This window comes from Aaosphaeria arxii, assembly GCF_010015735.1.
Source record: "Aaosphaeria arxii CBS 175.79 unplaced genomic scaffold BU24scaffold_2, whole genome shotgun sequence".
Classification (NCBI taxonomy): domain Eukaryota; kingdom Fungi; phylum Ascomycota; class Dothideomycetes; order Pleosporales; genus Aaosphaeria; species Aaosphaeria arxii.
The window spans coordinates 6,975-24,810 of NW_022983475.1; the positions used below are offsets into that span (position 1 = coordinate 6,975).

The 17,836-nt window shown below is 47.3% G+C and overlaps 6 protein-coding genes across 6 annotated transcripts; 2 read left to right on the plus strand and 4 right to left on the minus strand.

Annotated features, from left to right (window-relative positions):
• Positions 1 to 1,462: 1,462 nt before the first annotated feature.
• BU24DRAFT_430759 (general substrate transporter) lies at positions 1,463 to 3,445 on the plus strand (the record flags this gene model as incomplete). Its single annotated transcript, XM_033529830.1, has 9 exons — positions 1,463 to 1,613; positions 1,661 to 1,821; positions 1,872 to 2,208; positions 2,261 to 2,385; positions 2,437 to 2,549; positions 2,607 to 2,629; positions 2,705 to 2,794; positions 2,850 to 3,316; positions 3,398 to 3,445. 9 exons carry the CDS (start codon positions 1,463 to 1,465, stop codon positions 3,443 to 3,445), a joined length of 1,515 nt encoding a protein of 504 aa, XP_033386867.1.
• A 427-nt stretch (positions 3,446 to 3,872) lies between these two features.
• Positions 3,873 to 6,191, minus strand: BU24DRAFT_418057 (uncharacterized protein). Its single transcript, XM_033526881.1, has 2 exons — positions 5,676 to 6,191; positions 3,873 to 5,623 (listed from the first exon to the last, which is right to left on the minus strand). Exons 1-2 carry the CDS (start codon positions 5,862 to 5,864, stop codon positions 4,121 to 4,123), a joined length of 1,692 nt encoding a protein of 563 aa, XP_033386868.1. The 5' UTR covers positions 5,865 to 6,191; the 3' UTR covers positions 3,873 to 4,120.
• Positions 6,008 to 7,769, minus strand: BU24DRAFT_99077 (FabD/lysophospholipase-like protein). Its single transcript, XM_033534871.1, has 2 exons — positions 7,190 to 7,769; positions 6,008 to 7,137 (listed from the first exon to the last, which is right to left on the minus strand). The coding sequence occupies exons 1-2, from the start codon at positions 7,400 to 7,402 to the stop codon at positions 6,091 to 6,093; spliced, it is 1,260 nt and encodes a 419-aa protein (XP_033386869.1). The 5' UTR covers positions 7,403 to 7,769; the 3' UTR covers positions 6,008 to 6,090.
• An 856-nt stretch (positions 7,770 to 8,625) lies between these two features.
• BU24DRAFT_99075 (uncharacterized protein) lies at positions 8,626 to 10,319 on the plus strand. The gene has a single exon (XM_033534870.1). The coding sequence runs from the start codon at positions 8,746 to 8,748 to the stop codon at positions 10,021 to 10,023; it is 1,278 nt and encodes a 425-aa protein (XP_033386870.1). The 5' UTR covers positions 8,626 to 8,745; the 3' UTR covers positions 10,024 to 10,319.
• Positions 10,320 to 10,567: 248 nt separating this feature from the next.
• On the minus strand, positions 10,568 to 11,822 carry BU24DRAFT_458295 (uncharacterized protein; the record flags this gene model as incomplete). The annotated part of the gene is made up of 4 exons (XM_033531615.1): positions 10,568 to 11,177; positions 11,232 to 11,413; positions 11,463 to 11,570; positions 11,622 to 11,822. The coding sequence occupies 4 exons, from the start codon at positions 11,820 to 11,822 to the stop codon at positions 10,568 to 10,570; spliced, it is 1,101 nt and encodes a 366-aa protein (XP_033386871.1).
• A 1,656-nt stretch (positions 11,823 to 13,478) lies between these two features.
• On the minus strand, positions 13,479 to 16,989 carry BU24DRAFT_418061 (uncharacterized protein). The gene has a single exon (XM_033526882.1). It carries the CDS (start codon positions 16,524 to 16,526, stop codon positions 13,584 to 13,586), a length of 2,943 nt encoding a protein of 980 aa, XP_033386872.1. The 5' UTR covers positions 16,527 to 16,989; the 3' UTR covers positions 13,479 to 13,583.
• Between the last annotated feature and the right edge of the window lie 847 nt (positions 16,990 to 17,836).

A 17,836-nucleotide genomic window follows, 5' to 3' on the forward strand; every position in this document is an offset into this window, starting at 1 on the left:
CTCCCTGAGCAGCACTGAGCAAAGATGCATGCTCCCTGAGCCGGACTGAGTCTGCCTGAGGAGGTCCTGATGTAACCCTAAGTTAGGCCTGAAACAGGCTATTCTAAGTAAGGATAGGAAGAAGGCTTGAATAGAGAAAAATTACTTACATTATATCACCCTCTATAGAGCCAGGGCCGTAAAGGGTAGATAGAAATGCTACTAACAACAAGCAGAGTGTAACTGCTACAGACAATCCTAATGTACAGCGCCAGCAGCTACGCAATTACAATGTGCACACACAGGCCAAGGTTGATTTTAGAGGATTGCCTGCTACCAGAGCTGGAGTAGCAGCTATATCCTCTAGGTTCACCTAATGAGACCTGACTACCCCAACCTTTGGAGCATATGAAGTTGGCATCGGCGTTAGACCTGTGATCTGGTAGTACCATTAAAACCGACGCAGGTATGACTGTAGCGAGCTCAGCAAACATGCCCGACACAACTCACGGTTCTGTGCATTCTGAATCACCACCCCACCTCACTGTGGATGTATTCTCATCCCTTGCCATCATCACTACATCCGATGTGTTTATCAGATAATCCCCTGTCGGTATACCGTCATAGAGGTACCAGCAGCCTACGAATGGTATACCCTTGAATGCCAGCGATTCCAGTGCAGATATACAGAACTGTGCGCTGAACGTACATGTCACTGCCTCTGATCCTTTGATCCATCTGATTCCCGAGGATACTGATCCATGACAACCGACGAGTTAGGAGTGACGAGGAAATTCGTGACACATCTTTGCTAGTGTAAGTAGATTACGATTACATTTGCTTGTACAGATGTGTATTAGCGAATAAGTTAATAGGCTATATGTTTTCTTAACGATCTAATGACTTAAAGTTTGAGAGTCAGCATGTTATGTTATGTATCAGACGATCAGGACGCTAAACGGCCCGATATGTAAATGGCTCACCCTGTGGTGCCTGCATCCACTCTCCTCAACCATGTCCGATGAATTATGTATAAGTAATGCAAGATATTGTAACAAACTAAATACAAGAAAATGTCGAATATTGTCGATGCAGAGTTCCCAGTCTTAAACAGACCCATTAATGAAACTTGGTTTTGATGCTTGCTCTACAGCTCTGCTACGCCACAAAAGAGTGAGCCAAGTTGTGATTGACACAATTGACACTGTAATGTCGTGTCAGGTTTAGGAAATAGTTGCTGCGATAGAAGAGCTGAAGCTTCTACAGCTGGGTCTGACATAGCCGTTATGAATCGTCGACAGCATCTAGACCTTCGAAACACACTACTGCACCCCGCATTTGCTTGAACTTGATAACCGGGGTGTAGATCTGCATCTACTTAAATAGTTCAAGGTGCGCAGTCTGGGGTATTGTGAAAAGGAGACCAACTCTTGGTACCTCTAATACCTCCTTGTACGATTTCTTACCAGTTGCGATAGACGCCATGAGTATCATCACAAGACTGCTGCAATCTGGTGGCGACAATGACGGACATTCGAAGAAGCTTAACGCCTACAATGCGTGGATGATTCTGTTCGTCTCAATTGGCTCTTTATGCTACGGATATACCGCAAATGTTATTAGTGCTACACTTGGTGAGTTTAGATTCATTCCCAGACACAGCGCCTACTAATTGTTCTAGCTCAACCGACTTTCCTTACATACTTTGAGCTAGACACCCGATCAGACGCATTGGCACTCATATCCGCAACAAATGGTATATTCCAGACTGGCGGTGTCCTAGGCACCTTGACCTTGGCCTTTTTCAGCGATAAATTTGGGCGCAAAGGTGGTCTTGCCATCGTAAGTCTTCTTGGATCTTTGAAAATTGGGAAAAGTAACATGTTGGGTAGAGCGCACTGCTCATTCTGATTTCCGGCGCCCTTCTTGCTGGAAGCGTGAACATCGGCATGTTTTTGGCGTTTCGCTTTTTCGCTGGTGCTGGTGCATTCATGATTCTCGCTGCCGTACCTATATGGATGGCAGAGGTCGTACCTCCATACCTGCGAGGAGCGCTCGTGCAAATTCATGCCATTGTGCTTGTACTCGGATATAACTGTGCTTCATGGCTTGGATTCGGCATTTTCCATTGGGAGAATGGTGGTTCAGCTACATGGCGCATTCCCTTCGCCATCCAATGCTTCTGGCCACTTTGTCTTCTAATTGGGCTGTACTGGTGTCCTGAGAGTCGTATGTTGCAATTCCTTGATTTCGGCCGTGAACCAAACTAATGCTTGTACAGCTAGGTGGCTCATCCTCAATGGAAGGAACGATGAAGCGCACAAGATCTTACTGCGTCTCCACAATGATGCTGAAGACCCAGAACACACGTTTGCAAGGACAGAGTTCCTATCTATCACTAAGCAGGTTAGTGTTGTATGTGCGTCAAAGTTTTCTGCTACTAACAACACTTTTTAGCTTGCTATTGATCGCACACTGCCTAGCAGTTGGATGCACATCTTCCGTAAGCCCTCTTTGCGCAAGCGCGCACTCATCACGATAGGCACTACTGGCTTTATACAATGTTCAGGGTAAGTTACTAGTTGAATTCATTACAATAGTCTAAATAACTAACGTTACAAAAATAGTATCCTAGTAGTAAACAACTATGGTACGATAAATCTTAAGTTTAATTGTGTTGGGTATAGTTATAAATCATCAATTCATAAAACTGATTATCAATTAGGTCCATTGCTCTACAAGAACCTTGGGTACGATACCAGGACACAATTGTTGTACGGTGCGGCGTGGCTTACATTTGCCGTTGGCTTGAATGGTATGATACCCCCGATTATACTGATTATGTCTACGGGTTTCTAACAAGCCGGTAGCGATGGGTGCATTCCTGAACGACCACTATCCACGTAATAAATTCATGTCTATTGGTGTCTTGGGTTGCATGATTGTCCTTTCCGTTGAAGCCGGCATCATTGCAAACGTTGCCAAATTCATCGCAGACGGCAATGGAAATGGACTTCGAGCAGGAGTCGCATTCCTTTTCCTCATTGAAATCCCCTACGACTTCTTCCTAAATGGGATGCAGTTCATCTACATCAGCGAGGTCTGGCCGATGCACCTCCGGGCAAAGGGAATGAGCTTGGGTGTTGCAATGATCTCACTCATGAACATTGTCTGGCTTCAATCCGCGCCTGAAGCATTTGCTAACATTGGCTGGAAATTCTATCTTGCCTTCATCGTTCCTGGAACAATCGGATCCGTGGTTATGTGGTTATTCTTTCCAGATACCCTTGGCCTGCCTCTGGAAGAAGTCGCTGCCATATTTGGAGATCACGACGAAGTGGCTGGATACATGCGCGATATCCAGCTGAGTTCGGATGAGGTTGAGAAGGGTGCGATGGCTGGAAGAAACAACGAGCAGGCCAACATTAAGGAATCTCATACCGAAAGAATTGAGACCGTAGCATGAGAGGCCTTTTCTTGGTTTCAAGATGACCATTTGATGAGAGGCAATCCCGTGAGTTGATAACTCAGCTCTGAGCCTTGAATGAACGTTCGTTCACTAGGATAACACTTTGTACTACAAAGGAATCTGTTTTTATTTGATAGAAGGTAATAGTACGTAACAGAGCGCGAATGATGGAAAGGTGTCTGCCCCGTTCGCAGATTGCCCAATCACTTCAGTGTCAAGATATGGTAGAGCGCGTGACATACACATCGGTCATGGCGTCAGACTGTATCTACGTTTAGTCCTTGTTGACATACTTATATGCATTCCGTTGGCTAGACTGTTGTTATCTTCAAGTTGTTATCTTCAATCTGATTGAGGATGAGGGCAATGTTTCACGACTTTGCAAAACCCATCAGCTGGTTGATAGTGAGTTTTACAACAATAAACAATCACGCTATAGATCAAGCTTCAAGCCAAGCCAGCTTTAAATAAGCAATCAGGTCAAACAAGTCAAGCGCAACGACTCCAAATCAAACCTCAAGCCAAGCCGACAACGAGGACTTGATCGGCTTGGTCGTTGACACCTCTGTGCATTATGGTACCTGGCTGCTATTGTGAGACAATTTACACTGCTAAGGAATCCCTTCTTAGTGTGTATACAGGGCTATTCTAAACTAGAACGTCATGTAATAACTAGAGTAGATCAACCGTTATATCTACCATTGCAATTCTTAGTTCCTCGAGCTCATTTACTACCTTTCTACAGATCATATGTTCGTACTTGTCAGCTTCTACAAGATGGTCATCCTTTAGCGAGCAGTCCAGACATAGTCGCACAACGGCTCTATATCGCGACCCTAGGTTACTGCTGATGTCGTTGCAAAGCCTGTCAGCGACGAACCATCGCTCTAGCTCCGGGTTTTCATCACAGAGACGAGCTTCTTCTGGGCTGAGGAGTTCCTCCATCTCGGCTTGATATGCAATCTCTATGAAGAGTATTGCAAGTTGGAAGAGGTATTCGTTTTTGACAAATGATTCGCACACGTTATCAAGAGCATCGTCCTCTTCTACGTCCTTGGGCGATGGCTGCAGAGAACCCTTGATCTGCACGTTGAGATACGGTGCAGAGAGTATACTTCGAACTTTTCCTATATCTTCGGGATGGCGGAAGAAAATGATGTCGTCACCTCCCCAGTAATGCTGTAGAAGAGGTGAATTCTGGAATTGCAGCATTGCTGAGGCCAGCTGCTTCGCGAGCTCCACTCGTTCGTATTGGAATGACTTTCTTTCGGGGATACGAACGATCGTTGCGAGGACGTCATAGAAAGACGTGACTTGGCATTGACCAAGCCTCTGGTATGCATTGCTAAAGTATACCTGATGTTCCTTATTTTCTTCTATCCGAAAGAAACCAAGGTAGCGATGTGGGTCTAGGCATTGTGCTTGATTATATGCCATTATTCGGCTGCAGAAGTTGGTCCGGGCCGAAAAGTCGACGCCTTTTGCCAAGCTGGAACACACCGCAAATGGCATGGAGTCGTGCCCTGCTGCAGGTAACTTGGTAGTAACATCCAGCTGCACTATCTCTCTCTCAGTTTGCTGTTTGACTCGTTTGTTTTGAGACAAGTCTGCTTCACCATTCCGATCATATGTTCCTACAAGTTTCCTTTTGGTGCTGAGTGCTCTAAGTTTCGAAACCTTGTGCATTCTTCGGTCGTCAGCGGAACGACTCTCTTTGCAGGGAGATTTGATCGATAGCCAAGCGCTATCAAATGCAGCGTCACCTGGAGATAGAGTTGTATTATCTCCTGAGAATCGAACCTGGAAGTCTATAAATGTCCGAGAACCACGTTTGATAGCATGGTAAGGCTGCAGCTGGAACTGAGCCGAGTGAGACGCGTGGTCGCTACATGCTTTCGCGAGTGCCCAATAAACCTCGCTTGATAGCCCTCGCACCAAGCGACTTCGTGAAACAGTAGGATCAATAAGTAGGGAATCCTCTATAGGGCTATCTGTTGCACACAGCTCTTCGACGAAAGTTGCTCGTGAAACCCCATCTTTCTCGGAGAGATACTCACGAAGCTTTGCTGGAAGTTGTTTGAAACAACTCCCGGAAATCTTCGCCTTGGCCTGAATTTGATCAAAGCTGCATGTTTTAACAAGAGCATCGACCTGCCAAGGATCATTTTCAATTCTCTTCTAATAGCAGTCTTAGTAATTCTGGCATCACGTAGACTAATGTACTCACTCCAGCAATGCAATCTGAAAGCTTATCCAATTCGATCTCCATATCCTTGAGGCTCTTTTGAAGCTCGCATATGATTCTGAAGAAATCGATGCGTGTCTGTAGGTCTTTTTGCAGTAGCGGTAGAAGAGGAATTTCGTTATCCGGCTCTGCTAGACACTCAATCTGACTCAAATCTTTGAATGGTGTCATCGAAGGGACTTGAATCAATATGTTATGGCACAATTGACGAAAAGAGTGTGTCAATCCCATAACACTGATATTGAGTCGATGCAGTGCCGGAGCAACGTGCTTGATCGCGTCAAAGCGCTGGGCAAGTAACGAGCAATATGCCGCGAAACTGAGCAAGTATGCAACAGGCCTCAAATGCGAATCTGACCTTGGACTCAAATCTGAATGATTCAACTCAGCTTCTTTACTAATTGCTATGACTAAGAAATTCGTTACCTGCCGAGGCTGAACCCGGGAATCTATTATCTTCGGAAGGCTCCCGTTGTCCAATTCCTACCAAGAGCCGGGTTGGCAATTGTTCAGGGCCATCCATATTTCCCAGCTCGGGTGGAACGGGTGTATCAGTAAACACCGATAGGCTATGGTAAGATATAATTTTAGAAGCGATGGTGGCTTTCATCCGCTTCATGTCCGGAGCATTGAGGTAATCTACGGTTAGACCGATCATATCATCTATGTGTCTCCACTCTTCTAATCCAATCTTACCAATACCGGGTGTGTTCAATCGAAAATAGCTGTCGACAAGATCATCGCGTTCCAAGTTGTTCAGAACATTTTCGTGTGTCCTAGTGCAGCTCGTCAAGCATCTAGCACAGTACTTCGCCACTTCGAGCCTGAAACTACTCTTCGGCATTGACGAGCTGAATAATTTCTTCCGCAATCCTTTTTTTGGCAGGCTCTCCGCTGTAACAAGCTGGTTAGGATCTTCTTCGCCAGTACCTAGACTGACCAAACAGCCTATAGGACGATCTGGCCATATCTGTCGCACTTCACTTATGACCAGTGTAGTGGGGTTATTCCAACCAGTTGCTCCATCTCCATAGGTGACATGATCCACGGTGATGGGGGCAAAGAAACTTGGCGCGGCGGATGTTGCCCTAGCAGCTTCCCATATCTTGCCCGAGAATGGAAATTCATATGACGTTTTGTAAGAGCGCAATATCTCTGGTCGGGCCCCCGAACCTCTAGAAATCGTACAGACCACGAAGGTCCGACAACCGCCCTTTGGTTCTACATTTGATCTGCGCTGATTGTGCGGTAGTTCGATTGTCTCGTCTTTGAGCGGTTCATCGATGGTAAGGGTATCAGGACGCGGACAAGGGGCTTCAGTAACGACCTGTTTAATCCGCTCTTCGAGTATACGGTAATCAAACTTGGCATCAGCCTCGGAGGAGTGTGCGGTGAATATATCTTTAGAAAGTGCGATATACTTTTCAATTGCCTGTTCAACGGTCTGCATAGATTCTGTTAGCCCGTGACTTCTCTAGTCTATTCCCCTGACTTACGTATCGAAGCCTTCCCAGCATGATTCCAATGAGTCCACCAGTGCTCGTACCGGCTATCAGATCGAAGTAATCGCACGGACGGAGTGACTCGGGTCTTTGGTCGGTCGATAGAGCGATTTGATGCATTACGCTTCGAAGAAGATAAAGGGTAGCGATGCCTCTAACTCCTCCACCGTCTAGGGACAGGATCTTGAGGGGTTGTGTGTCCGCCATTGCTTTGGCTGTTCAAATCGGTAGGATTGCTGAACGCTGGTAATCGGCTCCTACCGCACGCATAATATATCTCTATCACACTGCTGAGCTACACTGCGATGGAAAATGAAGGAGGTCCGCATTGACTGGTGTGGACATCAACTCGAGGCACCTCGTCTCGAGTGACAAGGCTGCGGTTGAGGCTGAGATAGAGGGCTCGAGAACTGGGTTCCGTGATGAATTGGGCTGACCATGCACGTCGAGTGATTAACCGCCCTCTACGGTAGGCTTTAAGGGCTTGAATATGATCATTAATCTACCATGCAGATTTCAAATCTACCGTACATACCATACCTTGGTAACATAATTCATAGGTAACAACCAGGCTGAAGACAAAACTAATGTATGTTTAGGGGCGCGCATCTACGAACTACAGCCGCATTGAATTGACGGTTGAATAGGTAGTTCTAGATAACACTCTTACGCAAAAAATGTCTTCCAAAACTGAGATCCAAATATTATTACACAATATAGACACAGACACAAATCTGCGCTTCCGGCCGGCGCATGCACCCGTGCGCGGCTGTGGCCGACGCATGAGCCACGTCAGTCGCCTTGTTGCTGCGGACTGGGCTCGATGTCTCAATTCGAGCTGACAAAACGAACGAAGTTTAACTACAAATTACGTGCAAATTCTCCAAAAGTGCACCTTCAACCTTCGCGACGATACACCTACTCAATATAGGTATACCTAAATGGACAGTCCGGTGCAATTTGTGCGATCACGGTCACATTCCGTATCTTCTATTGCTAGTAACACCACCCAGCAACTAGCCTCCTGCTCGCTTCAGGGAAAAGAGTCCCTTCTCTGGACATTGCATGATTGCAACCTCAAATTTCTTCAGAGCACGTATGTGCGGATATCTGTCGAACGCCAGCATCGGGGAGAGTTTGCTGATGTTCTCAAAAACTTGAAAGATGAGGTCGTCAGGCTAAGGTTATGGGGGGAAGAGGTCGATGTCAAGACTATGTTGGTGGTGGAAAGGTCGAAAGAACTTAGATCTGCCGTTGTCATCCTATTGCAGGAGATTGCATCAATCCTGCTGAATCGTAATCCTGCCTGAAAGGACATCCAAGTTTGCACGCTCACTATAACAGGTTCTTGTCTCCTTTCTCCGCTGAGAAGGCGCAGTCACGAATATCATAAGTTGAGAGAGCTACACGATAAAGTCAAAACGATTACAAAATTCCAGATCGACGAAAGGCGACATGGTGGGCCCGACGTGGGAAGCGACTCGTCTGATCTCGAACTGTTTCACCTAGAACAGGTGATCCTCGACCTAAGATGCTATACAAGCACGCTAATGGACCTTGTTCCGGTCATTGAACATACCAAGGACGTACTTGCCAATTATGTAGTTTGTCAACATGTATCAAAGGTACAGCAGTTGAGAACATGCACGCTGGAAACTCCAAATGCTCGAAAGGATAAGGTACAAGTGGAAGCACAAGACCTAGGAATTTCCGGAAATTTTGGCCAAAGGATTAGCATGCCCGAGTCACCAAGGCCTTTATCAAATACTTCGAGCACCGTACCATCCATTCATACTACAGACAATGCGGACAGTATCAAAAAGGCCAGCCACAAGATCTCACCGCCGGAGATGCCAAAGCCAGGCTCGATAACATCTGATAACACACCAACAGCGAGTCTCAACACAGCACCTCCAGACTTTAGTGGAGAGTCCTACTATACAAATGGGCCATCAAACTTCAAGGTTTGGTATTGTCCTGCTTGTAGCGAAGGTCCGCTCGGGAGCTGGCAAAATGTCTGCCCGTTTTGTGACCAAAGCCCGAGGTCTAGATTGCCTGACACCAAGCCCACCACGATTGCTGCAGGAAGTCCTCAGACAAGCAAGAACAAAGGGGACACAGAAGAACCAAGGAAGAGCAACACGTCAAATCAAGGTGTACCGCGAGGTTCAGAACAGAAGATCCAAGAATCAAATCATCAAATAGACAAACAAACCCATCCAAAGCAGCGCCAAAAAGACCGCCAACACACACCGCCCATAGACAGCCTTGAAAATTCAAATAAGACGGTCGATATCACTTCACAAGGCTTAGTCACTGACACTCAGGTTCCTTCCACAACTTGCATGGATTCTGATCCCGGGGACTTGCTGATCAACATGTGCGACTTATGCAGTTTGCCATATGACCAATGCATACATTCATTAACAACAACATCCGGTGCATCCAACTTTGAGTATGATACTTTCCCTGAACATCCCTTTCCCAGAGGTCCTCATTCTCTCGAGGACCCTCTATTATCGATCTTTTCCCTGCGCCAGCAGACAACCATGGAGCCACCCACAGTACAAGCACATGTCGAGGATACATACACCCTTAGGGACGGATTATTGGTTTCGCATGAATTGGACGTTTACTCGCCTGGGGACAGAGCATTAGGGACTAACAGTAGAACAACGCCCACATCACAACGAATACAAGCGCCACTACCTGGCGGATTCCCTTGCACCGCAGAGGGCTGCAAAAGAATATTTGAGAGAATCTGTGACCTCAAGTACGTCTTCTCTTATCTACTATCTCTTCCACAAATACAAAATATAAGAAACTAAGATCGCCTAGCCGACATATGAAAACCCACATGGCGATGAGTGACCGTCCACACAAATGTGACGTTTGTGGAAAAGGATATCTCTACCCAAAGGATCTCAAGCGTCACGTAATAACTACTCATACAAATCCATCGCAAAAGTTTCACTGTCCTGACTCTGGCTGCACGAATACAGATGGCTTTTCCAGACGAGAAAATCTCCTACGACATCAGAGAAAGCAACATCTTCACTGAAGATATATCAATTTCGATACCGCAACCTATAGCGGTGCAGTAGCTGTAACATGACTGTACGCATTATTTATCGATAACACGAAAGAAAACACCAGAGCTTAATGATATAAAAGTGAAAGACATCAAATGAACAGTTGACAGAAGCATGAAATTGTGACACAAAACGCTTTGAAGATAATTGATTGGGTTTTGCATCACCCAAATGAGCAATTTTGGAGTGAACCAAATAATCTAACTGTTTGTACGTGGTATTAATTAAACTATAGGAAAGGAAGAAAGGCCCAGGAACAGACGGCATCATGCCATAAGAATCAATAGGCAAATGCCTTCTGCTGTTCAATGTCTTGATCAAATCGACTCTTATCCGTTGCATTGCTCATCGGTCGCTCGCTCGGTGAGACTTTGACCGTACTGGGGGCGCTGGTCAGGGCTCGTGTGTCCAACTCCATCTGATCGGGCGAATCTGGGATGCGAATCTTCTCCATTCTCCTACCGCTATGATTCGATCCATACATCTTCTTGCTCCGATCTCTGCTGCCTTGCTGCCTTGCTCTGGTTGGGAAGAGTAGGGGCTTTAGTGCAGGAATGCAGCCGCAGATGACACCTACATTGGTTTCGACGGCAGTCCACACCCAGATCTGGAACCCTTCCCATGTAACGTCGTAGGTGCGGAAGAGAGTATAATGAACCCAGTAGGCGCGGAACGAGCCAGCCACAACAATTACACCGCCGAAACCGAAGAGAATTGCTAATCCTATACGTTGAGAGACGGGCAGCGATAAGCGAAAGAGCGTAGGTATGGGGAGGGCATATATCATGAAGTCTGTAACGACGTTGAGTGTAGACTGAACCAGTAGTGGCGGCCCTTCGGGGATACAGTCGCGATGATCAGCTACGAGTTTCCAGTAACTGGAGATGGGACTGGAGAAGTCAGTACCGTTCATCACGAGACAACTAAGAGTTAGGCTTGCTTACACGCACTGCACCCACAGCGCTACGAGAAATACCAAGAAGGCAGCAAACACGAGGGCGAAGGTTGCCCAGACGAGTTTGCGAAATAGGGACTTTTGAGGCGCAATTCGGAAGTATGACACCAAGATGGACATTTTGACAAATGAGGATGCGAGTACGAAGAGTGTCTGGCCGGCCATCGATGCCTGAGACTGTCAGTCCAGATCGTGATTGAGAACCTGGGGTGTAATCTACCTTGCGGCCTACTTCCAATTGTGTGATCTTTAGGTCCCAAACGTGAACATTCCATCCATACATCTGTGTCGCCAATATGACAAGTGCCGTAGTGCCAGCAGAGAATATCTTGTATCGTCAGCATACACCATTCGCCTGAATCTGCGGAGACAGACTCACCACTGCAATGACCATCAGCCAATCATCCCACCAACTCCTATGCAACCAGGCAATTCTAATCCACAGTCGCAGCATAACGCAGATAACAGCAAGTGGCAGCAGCGTCAACTCCACAATCATTATTCCAGGGCCTCGTGTCGCCGGATTGGTATAATTTGGTGTCGGCCACTGCGCCCTGACTTCAGGCGGCGGAAACCGCATGTTGCAAGTGATGACGAAGGTCGTAGTTGATGCTTTTCGAGGTATTGATCAGACTGTGTGTACCAAGAAAGAGCTTCAACCGATGGCCAGGTGGTCAGAGGATGGATGAAGCATCACCACGCCCATGCAATCGGAGCACAGTGCAGACAACCAAGTATATACCCACACGACGGTCCGCACTCGCCATCACCATGGGTCCCGCCGGTACGGCAAGTAGTACGGCGTAGCATGGTGAAAGAGTCAGCTCAAGCTTCCCCCCTAGGTCTAGGTCTCCACAATGGCGAAATGTGTCTGAATTTGCACCTGCATTGGGCCCTCGTGAATACCTTGCATACCGTGATCTGCGACGGGTACTGGACGACAAGCTCTTAGGTGCCTGGGATCCTCGATCCTGTTACATGGCTGGATTCACTGGGAACGAAGGGACCGCCCGTGACTTGTTGATACAAATCATGCGGTAGCCAAATCAAATGTAGTACATAGACATTATTGTGGATCAGAAGAGGGGTCTAGGTATACAAAGTAACGAGAGGCGTTGTTGGGAAGTGTGAAGAGACAATAGACGGGGGACAGAAGGAGACGATGGTGATGTGCGATGTTTGGTTGGATGGCGGCTGAGATGGCTCTGGCCAATGGGAGAATTGGGGACCGGGGTACCGTGTGCACGAGCGTGGCAAGCGCTTGTGGCCACTTCGCTGGTTCCGAACCTCCAGTCTCTGATTTGACCTCACTCCAGTATTATGGCACAGCACATACGGGCACAGTACGAGGCGAGGATACCTTCGTCCATCGTCTCTCGCGCCTCCCTTCGTTCCCGCCGCGATGATCGGACCTCCAATTTACCCTCCACCCTCTCTGCGCTACATCGCTAAATAGACTCAGGGCCGACGGGCAAATGTGGGGTGATGCAATACTCAACAGCGATATAGCTGGGACGATATAGACCAGGAACCTCTCCGAGCGTTGGATCAAGACCCAGCACAGGCGATCCTATTTGCAAGATGGAAGAGACATGAGCCTTCGCCGCTTTGCCCCATCGGTCAACCCCGTCGAGACCGTCGAGTTACGGATTCGAGACCGCCCAATGAGCTCCTACAACCTGGATCATCCCCAATCACCGCTAACTATCCACATCATTTACGAAGGACAAATCACCGTCTTGAATTCCCCGACCAACGTGACGACGCGCAAATTCGAGGATTCGGCCTATCGTCGGGAGATGGTTGAGGAGAGGAGGTCGCTCACAATCATCAATAATGATAGCAAGAGACATGTTATCTATGATGATGGGACATATTCTAGGAGTGTACAACAACGTGTTGAGTTTGGTGGACACTCTGATACCAGTCAAGGGCAGGCATTTCCTACCTTGGCCGTTGCCTTTACTCTCGAACAAGCCTGATAACGTTCCCCGACGGGCACAATCTTCAGAGACATCAATTATCACAAACCTAGGTTACCCCCCAACACATCCTTAGATCAATCATAGAATACGAACCTCTGTCCACGAAAGAATGCTAGGCACATTGAATGTTCCTTCCAAACCCCAACCAGATAACTGTAGACTAATACAGTCGACAAGACGCCTTGTACGCAGAAATTGACTTGGAATCGCGGATATCCATTTCCCACTCCTGTTGTAGAGCAGTACAGTTGATTTAATATGTAGATCTTGTGCATAAATAAGCGTGTTGGAGAAAGCGCCATGTTTCAATACTATCTTTCATTTCTTGATTACAATTCCAACTCGCTGGTGCTGGTTCATCCTTGCCATTTAGTCCTCTTCTGCCTAAACATGCTTACCATACCTATAGGAAGCAACCCCGGGTCTACCACATTCAACCCACCAAACGTGGCCACCATTTCTGGTCCGTACATTTGCGTAACCCACTTCCAATATGCCTCCATACTTTGCCAATCCGAGGTGATGCCTCGCAGGTTATGCTGTCCTTGGAGGCGCTCGATTGCCTCGCGAATCGGTGCAGTGAAATCGATGCTTTGCTCGGTTGGTTTTCTGAGCAGGTCACGGAAGGTTGCAACAAGATTCGCTTTTGCTGTTGCAGGAATCTCCTCGCGAAATTTCACGAACTCCTCGAATGAGAAGAACGTCGTGGGGGCAAACTCAGGCTTCCATGCAGCATTGGTGCCATATCTAATACCATGTAAGTCCCCACTGTCAAATACCCGCTTTGCTTCAACATAGTCCTCCTTCTCCGTCTCGAGGAACTCGTCTATGAGATCGAATGGATTCTCCTTCACCGATTCACGTATCTGCAAGAGGCCAACAAATGGGGACTTGAGATCGAGACCTCCAAGCTCCACCGGGAAGAACAGAAATCCATCTGGAACATTCTTCACGCCAAATCTCTCATCAATCATTTTCTTGAGAAATTGGACAACATTACCGCCGTCGAAGATCCGTTCCTGTATGTGTCGATGCGTGGCCAGCATCATATCAACGTGAGCACGTCCAAAACAGTTCGCTGCCTTCCCAAAATTGGAACTGAAGAAGGTAGCAGCATACGTGTTCCACGCTTGGATCCAATCTATGATCGATTTGGACTTCCCTTTTAGCTGCCCGCGCAACTCTTCGACATGCGACTCGACCATTGCTTTGTCAATTGCAAATCGCCCAGTTGCGGGATCGAGGCGAAGGAAACCCCAACGGATTTCGCCCGCAGGCAAGCGTTCGTCGATATCCAATGGGCTAGAAGAAGTGTCCCGAAGCGTTATCCGCACACTTCCTGTTTTAGTATCGTTGAGGTGTACGCCCATGGCCTGTTTGAAGCTGAGTACACAAGCCCAAGCCTTGACACAAGTCTCGTACTCAGGCGACCAAAACCAGATATCATCATACAAACGATGCAAAACTCCTCCATTAGTGTCCTGATTTATGGAAAAGTCGAGGCAGAACAAGATCGTCTCACCGAACACGTCGCTGAGCGCGTGGGACCCAGGTGTACCCCTTCTCCGTGACCGTGGGGCCACATCCCCGTCATCCATGAATTTGAGCGGGGCCTGCAAGAAGGTCTTGAAAAACGTGAGCCATTTCACAGACACACCGAAATACTTGAGTATGGCAATGACGGTAGTATGAGGAAGTAGTGGATTCCATGAGTCAAAGACGGAATGAAAGCATGTCAGCTCGCCATGCAACTTGGTATTGACGGCAATTTCGGCGGATAGGAGATGCAGAAGACCTTGCTTAACCTCCATAGGCTTCTTAGATGCTGGTGCAGTTTCTTCTTCCTCCTCTTCCACATATGCTGGAGACATGGAATACATTGGCGAAGATGGCGAATAGCCACCACGACTACCTCCGAACGCTTGCTGTGCCATCATGTTTTGCGCCATGCGCTTTTGTGCCGCCGGGGCGGGTGCTCGTACCATTCTTGCATGTGGCGCTTGGGATGGCATTGACTGCACAGCTGTCTGCCTTGATCGCTTCCGTTTTGGTGCCATATCAACATGGTCTGCAAACTCCGCTTCCTCTTCACCTTCTTCATATTCAATACGCTGGGTGACTTGGTCGAGAAGTTGGTGTGCGAAGTATCGGTTTCGATGCATGGAGTCCCGCGTGGAGTGAAGACTTATCCTAGATTGGTCATCTCCAGTATTCCCGAGGAAATAACCTCGACGTATGCGTTCCTCTTTGGTAATTGTTGGGTAGGCCTTGGTCCATGCTTGAGCGCGGAACTTCTTGAAGGCATTTTTGAATAACACCGACCATTTCACTCCAATATACTGCAGAAATATAGCTTGAAGAAGGTCCTCATGCATATGGATGCTAAAAGTTCCGTTGACCTTGCGACGCTGCTCCAGTGGGACATGGTCTCCCCATGTCCATCTGTCGAGAGCACTCATGCGCATATTGAGGACATCGGCAATTTCGGTAAGAATGATGTCGTTGCTCAAGAAGTCTTTCAACACTTCGCGCTTCTCATTGTTGAGAAGGTCAGAGCTCTGCAGGCCATCGATGACCCATCGGAGAGTGGATACATTGAACGGATCAGCACCGATCGAGTTCTGTTCGAAATTTTCGACAGTTTTGCGAAGTTCTTCAATGGCTTTTCCAACGTCCTTTTTCGAGAAGAAAAGGTCGCGCAGATAGCTACTGAGCGCTGTCGTGTCTACCTTGGCCTGCTCAAAGACGACTTTCTCCCATTCGGTTCGAGCCTCGAGTTTCTTGGCGCCGGGAATCTCTTCGAAACTCTCTGCCATCTCGACGTCGCCATCAGAAGTCTCCTGCTTCTCTGATGAAAGCCATTCAGTCACTAGCTTTCCATAAAGGTCGGCGTATTGATATTTCGATGACTGCACCGCGAGATAGTGAACTATACATTTCTCCCAATCCGCCAATACTTTTGGTGACACAGATGGGTCATAGCGTGCCTGCTCGAGGAACCTATCCAGATTGGATAGATCTGTCTCCAGACGATGGTTTCGGGTCCCACCGAAGACAACGCGGCCGAGCGGCCCGCCATCGTTGCTCTTACGCGTGTTGTTAGTTTTGACTCCCAAGCAGGCTTTGGCACCGTCGACCAGGATAAATAGTCGTTTCACGGGATCTTGTTCTGCTTGTGCGGAGCGAATAAGGTCTGCATACTTCTTTTCGTAGGAGACACGTTGTTGATCCAACTCCTCGAGTTTGGTGGTTGTGATAGTCTGTAGCGTTGATGAGAAGACGCTGCCGGATGAAGCCATAATAGCGCCTCACTAATGATGGTGATGATGAGGACGATGATAAGGCTACCTGATGCGGTCGGTTCGAGGTTTTGAGGAAGAGGTACCCAGGTGACGCAGCAGATCAATCCAATGTTCGGGGGAGGAGCTTATCGAATCTTAATAAAAGCCCTCTGTTCGTTTGGTAGAGGTATATTTGGGTCAGATAAACGATTCGTGGGAAGAGGTTGACTGAGAAAAAATAAAGTAGAAGGGGCTGGTCTTTCCTTTATATCTACACAGTCTGGTGAAAGTGCACCTTGTTTTGCACTTTTCGAATGGTTGATCCTAGGCAGCGAGGTGGCACAGAGTTCAGGCCTCGTATTTTTGCACATGCTGCGCCACGCCAGCGACTCCACACTCGACTCATGACTAGTGCAATTTCAATTCTACACAAAGAAGCAAGCCTGTACTTATGATTGAGATCATTGGGATTATAGCAAGGCACGCAACAATAGCAATAATGAGGTTGAAATTGTGCTACTTGGTCCTGGGACTGGGTAAAGCGTCCGACAAAGCACGTGCCCTTCCTGCGTGACATCATTTCGTTACGTACCTACCTAGGTACTCATTTACCAATATCCAATCCAACATTGCCTGTCATGGCAATTGAGGATAACAACAGTGATTTAACTACACAGTACATCTACAATCACTTCCACTTTAACTGGTATTAATGTACATTTGTACTAATTTGGGAAATATTTACCTGCCTAAAGCAGTGAATCAAAATATATCTTGGACGGCAATGTAGCAGCCTCCTTATCTGTCTAGATAGATTGGCGGGCAACTTTCCAAAAAATTGGTTCCTAGGGTATTATGTCTAATAAAGCCGGCTCCCAAGTTTGTCTGAGAGATTCGGGCATGGCTGAAGTATTACAATAAATAAATGATTCAAGTATTCCTTACTGAATCCCCGTTGGAAAGGTTAACTCCATGCGAACCCTGATCCTAGTAAAGGATACCACGCATCATCCATTACTCAACTGAACACCTCTAAAGGGGATGTCACTCTGATGGTTGCGACATACATCAGGAAATTGTAGTAAGTAAAGTTTTCGGCTACTCGCAAGTGCAATGATCATGAACGAGCTTTATCGCATTACTTGAAGTGGCACTGAAAGGTATTCGGTAGTTGCATGGCACGGTTGGGAGGGGTTCAAAGCCTACACTGACAGTGCATACATGATGCGATCATCATGGAGATGGCGCAATGACCAATCTTATCTCTCGTCAACCACATTCACATCCTCTTTAGGGCCTATGACTTGACTTTTGCGCATTTGACGCGA